General features: G+C 36.5%; 1 protein-coding gene across 1 annotated transcript in view; it reads right to left on the bottom strand.

Annotated features, from left to right (window-relative positions):
- ino80 (INO80 complex ATPase subunit) overlaps positions 1-8,616 on the bottom strand; it is a 62,234-nt gene extending 53,618 nt beyond the window's left edge. Inside the window, exons 1-4 of the mRNA XM_053242056.1 lie at positions 8,214-8,616; positions 3,447-3,628; positions 1,912-2,093; positions 658-725 (exon numbers count right to left, since the gene is read on the bottom strand). Of these exons, the coding sequence (XP_053098031.1) occupies positions 658-725; positions 1,912-2,093; positions 3,447-3,589 (393 nt within the window). The 5' untranslated portion in view covers positions 3,590-3,628; positions 8,214-8,616. The remainder of the gene's footprint in view (positions 1-657; positions 726-1,911; positions 2,094-3,446; positions 3,629-8,213) is intronic.
- Positions 8,617-9,152: the final 536 nt, after the last annotated feature.

Here is a 9,152-nt window from a genome sequence, read left to right as displayed (position 1 = left end):
GTTTACTGTTTTATTGTCAAGCAAAATGTCACCAGCTTGATTACAGATCAACAAAGGTACGATGTTGCCTCCTAGTCGCTCTCTTTGCTTTTTTTTTTTTGTAAAGTTGACTATCTGTGGCTGTGTAACATTGATTAATTAATTAATTAATATGTTTTGAATCTGACACTCCTGCCCTGATGTGTGTATTTTTCATCACACTATTTTCATCACATTACTTACCACTTACCATTAATTACTTAATCTTTAAATCTTTTTTTAAACTCTATCCAGGAAATGTTTTCCCAGGGATCCAGATGTTTAATGTCAGATTGTCAGAAACTCTGAACATGGAATAATTTTTTAATACAGTCATACAATAATCATCCTTATAAACATTATTTTCATGCAAATATTTCTTTCAAAATATTGTAAACTTTGAAAAACATTGAAAAATTAACATTCAGTGTCAAATCAGTGTTCGTGTCGCTGTAAGGCTCCATGTTGTCTTTTGAGTCACATGACCTGAGACCTAATCCCAATCCCCATACCCAATCACCGCTTTCCCCAGAGCCTGAAAAATGTTTGTATCTCCCAGGGTTAAAAAGGCCGTTCCTGCGTGGAAATGGACGAGCTGTGTGTGTGTGTGTGTGTGTGTGTGTGTGTGTGTGGAGCTACCTTCAGCCATTTCCTGCTCTTCCTCAGCTTGGTGAAGTTGTACAGACTGGCCTTGTCCGCTTTGTGCTCTGTGGAGGAGATGACGAGAGAGATATCGGGGATGAAGAAACGCTGAACATTTATTTATTTATTTATTTGTTTGTTTGTTTGTTTGTTTGTTTGTTTATTGCTCTTTTAATGCCATGTCAGCATCAATGGCAAGATCAGGGCAGGTAAAATGGGACCTTCAGTACAATCTTACAGCATTACAACAATAAAATCTTACATCATTTGAACAATAAAAGCTACATAAGGTCCTTTGCTTTAATATCTGATAAAAAAAATTCTAGGATTTACTAGGATCCTGGTGAGACATTTTGGAGCACTTCCAGATCCGTATTTTCTGAACAGGAGCTTCGTTTGGTGTTGTTAAGAACAGGACAGTTTAGTAAAATACTCTTAACCATCGTTCTTATCTTACAGGAACAACATGGTGGTGGTTCTTCACCAGTCAGAAGGAAGTCTTGAATTCCCACTACGACATCTTGTGTATACGGTCTGATTGGAAGGGGAATGAAGGAAGTGGCTTTCATTTATAACAGAGTTAACTTCATGTAGTTTGTTCCATCTGCCACTTTTTTTTTTTTCCAAACTTTTTTTTATTGGTTTTTACAAAAACAAAACAATTGTCAACACAATACTAGTAAGGATTCAAGAGTTATATGCACCTTTTATAATAATAATTATAAAAAAAAAAAAAAAAAAAAAAAAAAAACAAACAAAACAGACAGACAAAAAAAAAACTGACAGCTCACATACAAGTGAATCCGTAATAGACAATCAGACCATCACCAGTGCCACACCAAACACGATCTTAACGACCAGCCAAACCATGAGAGATGTGTCCTCTTATCCAGCTGGAGAAGAGGGCCCCATGTTTTCCTGAATGTATTAGAAGAACCCTTTAATGAGAGTCTAATCTCTTCCAATTTAATGAAAAAAGGGTATCTCTAATCCATTGAGAATGAGAGGGGGATGTTGGTGATTTCCAATTAGTCACTATTAGCCTTCTAGCAAGTAGAGAAGCAAAGGCCAAGTTATCCTTCTCAGATGTATGCCACTTTTTTTTTTTATTATTAAGCTTCTTATAGGTTTGAGATCTGATGGTGGGATTTGACATTCACTAATTCTCAGTTCAGTTCTGACGTCTTTAACACTGAACGTGTGAGTATGATTTTATAAGTCTTTGTGTATAGTGCAGGTGATGATGCGTACCCTGAAGCAGAGCTCCATTCAGAGTACCGCACTCCGCTCCTCCTCTTCCTCCTGCTCTTCCTCCTGAGCTCCTCACACCCTCCTCAGAGTCAGACGCCTCCTCCTTCACCACCAGCACCGGGGCGTGAGGGTTCGAAGGGGCCAGAGACGGGCCTTCACCCAGACCGTCATCGCTGTCATCACTGAAACACACACACACACACACACACACACACACACGAGTGTCAAGAACTCCATTACTTGTTAACTACATTACTGGTTTAAAGTTTAGCAAAATGGCAGAGTGTGTGTGTGTGTGTGTGTGTGTGTGTGTGTGTACGTGTGTTTTTTGGGTTTTTTGCCAAATCTATCTTATATTTCATCATTTATTAATTCATATCCTGATCATCATGGGCTGTTAACGAGTCGGTTCTCTCAGCACTACACGTGATGATCATCAAAAAAAAGAAAGTCAAAAAGAATTAAAATTGAGAAATATAACTCATAAAAAAAAAATAAGAAAAATTGTGAATTTGATATGATACGATATGATGGTAAATATACCGATAATGATAATGATATGATAAATTAATTAAAATTAATTCAATTAATTCATTAAAAAAAAAATTTTAAATAAATATTTGAAAGTAAAATTAAAATGAACATTTAGGATGCCATTTAGCATCTAGTGTACACTACAGGGACTTAAAAACGTGCGTAATCGGTAAACGTGTGTAAAAGGAGACTTCACATTTATTTAACCAGGAGATTTAAGGATTTATTTAAGGAAGGAGTCTCCAGCGTCAGCGCTTTGTAACAGTCGGTAAGTTTTCCGACATCTTCAGGACAGGAATTTGCACTTTTTTTTTTTGCGGTTTCTCAGTAACATGCCATGCTGCGTTTGTTTTTCTTTTTTGTCTCATTAATTTCAAGAGAGTAAAATAAAGAAAGGCTGGTGAGGGAACACGGATGTTCCACAACACTAAATGTAACTATAAATGGACAAAAACTATGAGGTGTTGTTCAGTAATAAGTTGAAAATTGTAACTGTTGGTGAGTTGCAGAGGTACAAGAGGAATAAATCACTTGGTGACATGCTGTTGTAGTGAAACAATCAAATCTGGAGGTGTAACAGTAACTAGTAAATAAGACTTGATTAATTTTTATATATATATATATATATATATATATATATATATATATATATATATATATATATATATTATTTTTATTTTATTTTTATTCTTATTTACTCTTATTTATTCTTATTTTCTATGAGTGATGAGTCACTGGTAGGGTGATTGTTTTGGTCCAGGTGTGTGTGTGTGTGTGTGTGTGTGTGTGAGAGGTGATGTAAATGTAAATGTAATCTAAATGCACTAGGAACTAGATAAAAACTAACATCTAAGATCATGAACCTTTAAATTAAACACAATTTAAGACTTATTAATTTGCTGACTGTGCCTCGTTATGGGTCAGCGGGACACAAAGAGAGAGAGAGAGAGAGCGAGAGAGAGAGAGAGAGAGACAGAGAGAGAAAGAGGGGACTATTGTACCTGGATATGTCTCGGTTGAAGATGGCGGAGGAGTGGCGGAGGAAGGCGTCGAGGCGGAGCGAGCGCTCCAGGTGCTGCAGGTGCAGCGGTTTGGCCAACTTGAGGCAGGTAGAGGCTCCAACGCCATCCTGCTCTGAGGCCATAAGGAGACAGAACCGGTCCCGGACCCAGCAGGGCTCTCACTGCACAAAACAACACACACACACACACACACACACACACACAAGAAGGCGTGTGGGTCATGAAATAGAGTAGAGAGTACTTTATTGATCCATAAGGAGAAATCTGGTGTCACAACATGAGAGCAACAAAGAAGACAAAGATCAAGATGGCGCCGCTACGTTAGTGCTCACAGCCCACTGCAACTTCTGTGTATTTTACCTTGTTTTTTGCAAGAACAGATCATTGAGTTATCCCACTGACATCTATTTCTCATTGTTGCACTGTGGGACGTGGAACTAACTAAACATTTCACTATGTTACATCACATGTACATGACAAATAAAGAACCGTGAACTTTGACTGAGACTTAACACTTCACAAGACTTTAACAGCGCACAATACACTCACAAAATACCACAGATAGAAAAAGAATCAAAAATAAATATACATATAAATATCTCTCCGAGTTATTTACAGACGGAGATTCCTGGACAGATTAACTGTATGAAATATAGTGCAGGTTTAAAACTGTACATTAGACAAGTCAAGTGGCTTTTAATGTCATTTCAGCTCTATACAGCTAGTTAGTACACAGTGAAACGAAACAACGTTCCTCCAAACAACACACACAACTCCAGGAGACATTACATCTATTTACATAAAGTGCACAGTGCAAACAGCACAAGACAGTACAGAACTATCAAAACAAGACAACGGGCACGGTGAGTTACAGCGCAGCGCCGACCAGCACACAGTTCTAATAAAAAGTGAAGTGAAGAGTGACAATAAGTTGCTGTAAACGTAAACATAAGGAGTAGCAGCCGAGTGGAGAGTATAAATATACGGTATATAATAAATATTTATAGCAGAAGAAACTGAACACAGATATGTACAAAAAAATTGCAAAGAGCTTGGGGTCATGTTCAGTCGAGTGTGTGTGTGTGTGTGTGTGTAGACGTGTGACGAGCAGTCGTGGTAGTGTGTGTGTATAAAAATGTACAGTATTCGTAAATAAAGTGGCAGTGTGTGTGTAAGGATGTGCAGCGACCCTAAAATTAAGACTGATTAAAAAATGACTCTTTATGGGTTCATTGGAAAATAAAGCGTTCTTAGGCACATTAATTAATCAATCAATCAATCAATCAATTAATTAATTAATAATTTCTCACAGGGATACATTCTGCTGTAGGGCTCTACACACAACCCTTAAGGTTTTCTCTGGAGGAAGTACCAAGTTTTTAAATAAAGGTTCAATACAAAAAAATACAAAAAATAAGAATTTATCAAATCATTATTATTATTATTATTATTATTATTATTATTATTTAAATATCAGATAACCAACCGATTCCCAACTTATTTCACTCTCGTACCACATGATGAGACAAAAACCAAGAGTTTCTTTTTCTATCATATTTAAATAACGCTTTATTTATTTATTTATTTATATTTATTTCATTTTGGCTTCACAATTACAAATACCACAAATTTAGGAATAAAAAAAACCTTTTATTGCACCTTATTATTTTAAAACAGGCTGCATTGTAATCTCATCTTACTTTAAACGTAGACATCATGGTGAGGTTTTCTGTAAAGACATGTTTAATGTTTATTGAACATGTAGGGAAGGAGTCTCCAGTGTCAGTGCTTTGTAACAGTCAGGGGTAAAGCTGTAACTTGCGGTTTCTCAGTAACGTGACAAGCTGTGTGTGTGTGTGTGTGTGTGTGTGTGTTTTGTTTTGTTTTTTGGTCTTATTAACTTTAAGAGAGAGAAACGAGAGGCTGGTGAGGGAGCGACTGTTTACAGCTGCTATAGCGTAAGTGATAACTTGTTACACAGAACATGAAACATAACTATAAACAGATTTTTAAAAAGTAAATGTTGTTCTTTAATAAATTAAAATTGTACGCGTTAACAAATTGCCGTGGTATAAAAGGAATAAAACACTTCAGGACGTGGTGTTATAGGAAAATCTTTCATTTTAGAAAGGTAACAGTGACTCTGCTTCATCACGCCACACTGTCACTGATTATTTTACTAGAACAGCATGACACACAGAGTGTTATTCCTTACAGGAGGACAAAAACTGTAATAACTTTTAGAGATTTGTATATAAATTCAAAATTTCAACTGAATCTGCTTCTGGAAAATGAGATTTTGTGACTTTCCTGTTTCAAACCCTGTACAGCAAGAAAGAAATCTAAGCTTGGGTGTTAAAGATGGATAATAAATAGTCATAACGGTGACGAATGGGTCTAATATCCTGATTTTAAAACCTGACAAAGATCATTTAAGCTACTTCACTACTGAAAATAAAATCTAATCTGAACACAACTGCTCTTATTTATCGCTGTGTATGAACTGATATCAGAACGTGCTTTGTTTTAATGACTGAAAATGAGTTCGTATTGAGTAGAAACCGTCATAAAGGTTTGATTTTATTGTATTTTTAGCTCCCGTGATCAGTCCAAGTGACTTTGTCTGAGTAGAGAAAGAATCACTAAATTCACAACTTACTGTAAACTCATGTTTCTGCATCGTTACTGGGATTACGCAGTGATTATTCCTGCACAAGGACGATTAACACGAGTGGAAACGGTGAGCAGATAAATAAAAATTACATGACCGACTAACCTTCACATGAGTATATGTTGTTTGTTTTTTTGTTTTAATATCTCTAAAAAATTAACTATTCGAATTTCAGTTACCTCTCATTATTATCTTAAATCCAATTTTAATATTTATTTTAATTAAGGCAAGAAGTGTTAAAATAAACGACGCAAATTAAGCTTTAATGTTCACCCAGAATAACGTTTTCCTGTTTCCAACAATTTTGTTTGTTTGTTTATTTGTTTGTTTTTGTTTATTCAGGACTCCTCCATCTTGAACTCATCTTCACACCTGCTTTTTAATATTTTCCACACATATTAAGCCACATGAGGCTGATTCAGCCAAAAAGAATCAGGAAACATGATTCAGTAGATTTACTTTCGATGACTAATCATAGAATGTGGGATCTTAAACATTTCAGTATGAAATATTTTGCTGTTAAATACCTAAATACTGTAAAAATGTAAACAATGTTGGAATACTGACATTAACAGCTAAATGATATATCTGTATATATTAACAGATCTTTCAGGCTTCAGAAAATATCTGAAACAAATATTATTCCTTTTAGATTATTTGTTATTGTGTGTAAAACGGCATGTTTCTGAAAGGGGGCTACACCAGTACCTTCTCTCTCAAACTATATCGATGGGATGTTGGTTTATTGTCGCAAATTATATATTTCATCTTTTATTAATTTTGTTTTTGGTGTGCAGAAACATTGGTCTGACTCCAACTTGTGTGGAATCGACTCTAAATCACTGGTATCGACTCTCCTTTGCCAAAAGGGTGGAAACCGAGAATCTGGAAAACTCCCTGCTCTCTTGTAACCATTTCAATTCCCAGTGTTTCGAATCGGAGAATCGACTCTTTTTTTTTAGGATAATCGACTCCTTGCTCTCTTGTAACAATATCAATTCCCAGTGTTTCGAATAAGAGACTCGACTCTTTTTAGGAGAGTCGACTCCTTGCTCTCTTGTAACCATATCATTTCCCAGCGTTTAGAATCGGAGAATCGACTCTTTTTTTTTTCTTCTTTTTTTAAGGATAATCGTGGTCTCTTGTAACCATATCAATTCCTAGTGTTTACATTCGGAAAATCGACTCTTTTTTAGGAGAATCGACTCCCTGGTCTCTTATGACCATTTCAATTCCCAGTGTTTAGATTCGGAGAATCGACTCTTTGTAAGGATCGACTCCTAGCTTTCATGTTGTACCTCAACTACATTAAAGCACGAAATATTACAATTAAAATGAATCAATTTGGCTGTTATTATGTATTATGTTTGAGCTAAATTAGGAAAATAAACAATAAACTGCGCAAAAAAAAATGCTTCCGATACAACTCGGAATTGTGTCATTTAGCCGATTAGCTAGCTAGATCACAGGCTAGGCGTTAGCTACTGTATATTATATGGGCCATGAGCTAGCCGATTAGCTATCATGCTAAGCTAGCTCGCCTCGCGCGCACCAACGACGGGCTAGTTAGCCATGCTATAGCTATGTTTAGCTAGCTAATCCGGGTTTAACGTTAAGATCTGACACTTTGACACGCAGGTTAGCCAGCTAGCATAATTCAAACAAAATACCGTTAATAACGGTCGCGACTAAAACAGCAAGCTTTTGTGGAGCTCGTGAGCTAGCTCAGCTCAGCTAGTTAACCTTGAGCCGTTAGCGTTAGCGAGGAAGCTAAAGTGTTTTATCGCTTCTGGAGGTTTTGCCTTGCATAATTTTTGAATAATTCAGACAGGCCCTGTCTCTTTAAGGCCACATCGACTGGGGCAGCAAATGATATAAACTGGGCAACTTTTTTTTTTTTAATTATTATTTGTTTTAAAGCTGTTTTTTTTTATTTCCATCCGCGCGCGGACACCCACACACGCCGCGCGCGCGCGTCTCCGGCTCTCCCGATTCCACTTGTCTAACTCTTTCTCCCTCCCGGCCATCTTCCCCCCAACGCTCCCCCACCGTGTCCCTCATAAACGCAGGCTCACCTCGTCGCCCCGTGTCCCCACTGTTTTCGCTCCGTCTCCGCTGCTGCCGACTCACAGCGCCGCTCTGTCTCCAAAATGGCGCTTGTGAACAAGGAGAGAGACTGAGGCGGTGGACTCGGCAGCAGCAGAGAGGCGGCCACTTTCAGTAACCGAGCGAGCAGGGACAACGGCGCCATGGCGAGGACGGAGCACGGAACCAGGCATTCATAATCAAACGCCGAGCACGTGCGACGACGACACACTGGTTTACGCACAAAACTGCGGCGTGATCCTTGCTTTATAATACGCCACGCTAATTATTATTCAAATATAAACACCGGTAACGCGATTCCCAGTCAGATTTACGCGCTTTAACAGAGATGCGGATTTCTGCAATCGATTACTGATGCCTTGCACACTCACAAGTCCGCTGATGTGCGTATGACGTCATCGTCACCACTTCCAAATATCGCGTGAATTCGCGAGACAATTGTCACAGTCCTTACAAACTTCTTAGGATTTATTATTTTGTGTGTATTTGTATATATATATATATATATATATATATATATATATATATATATATATATATATATATATATATATATAATATATTACAATGTGTGTATATATATATATATATTTGTATATTTGTATATATATATATATATATATATATATATATATACACACATTGTAATATATTATATATATATATATATATATATATATATATATATATATATATATATATATATATATATATATATATATGACACTTTAAAAAAAATCAAGAAACTATACTATATTATAATTTTTTATAATATTTATAAATCCTACACACAGCCAGGAACATAAAACATAAAAAAGTGACTCATCATGTCTCGATAATCATTTTTACGATATATATATTATGATATGGTGTAAGACATTACGCAATACTGTTATCGTGAACTCTTC

This window comes from Pangasianodon hypophthalmus, chromosome 19, assembly GCF_027358585.1.
Source record: "Pangasianodon hypophthalmus isolate fPanHyp1 chromosome 19, fPanHyp1.pri, whole genome shotgun sequence".
NCBI classification, from domain to species: domain Eukaryota; kingdom Metazoa; phylum Chordata; class Actinopteri; order Siluriformes; family Pangasiidae; genus Pangasianodon; species Pangasianodon hypophthalmus.
This window is presented reverse-complemented; position numbering and strand designations above follow the sequence as displayed.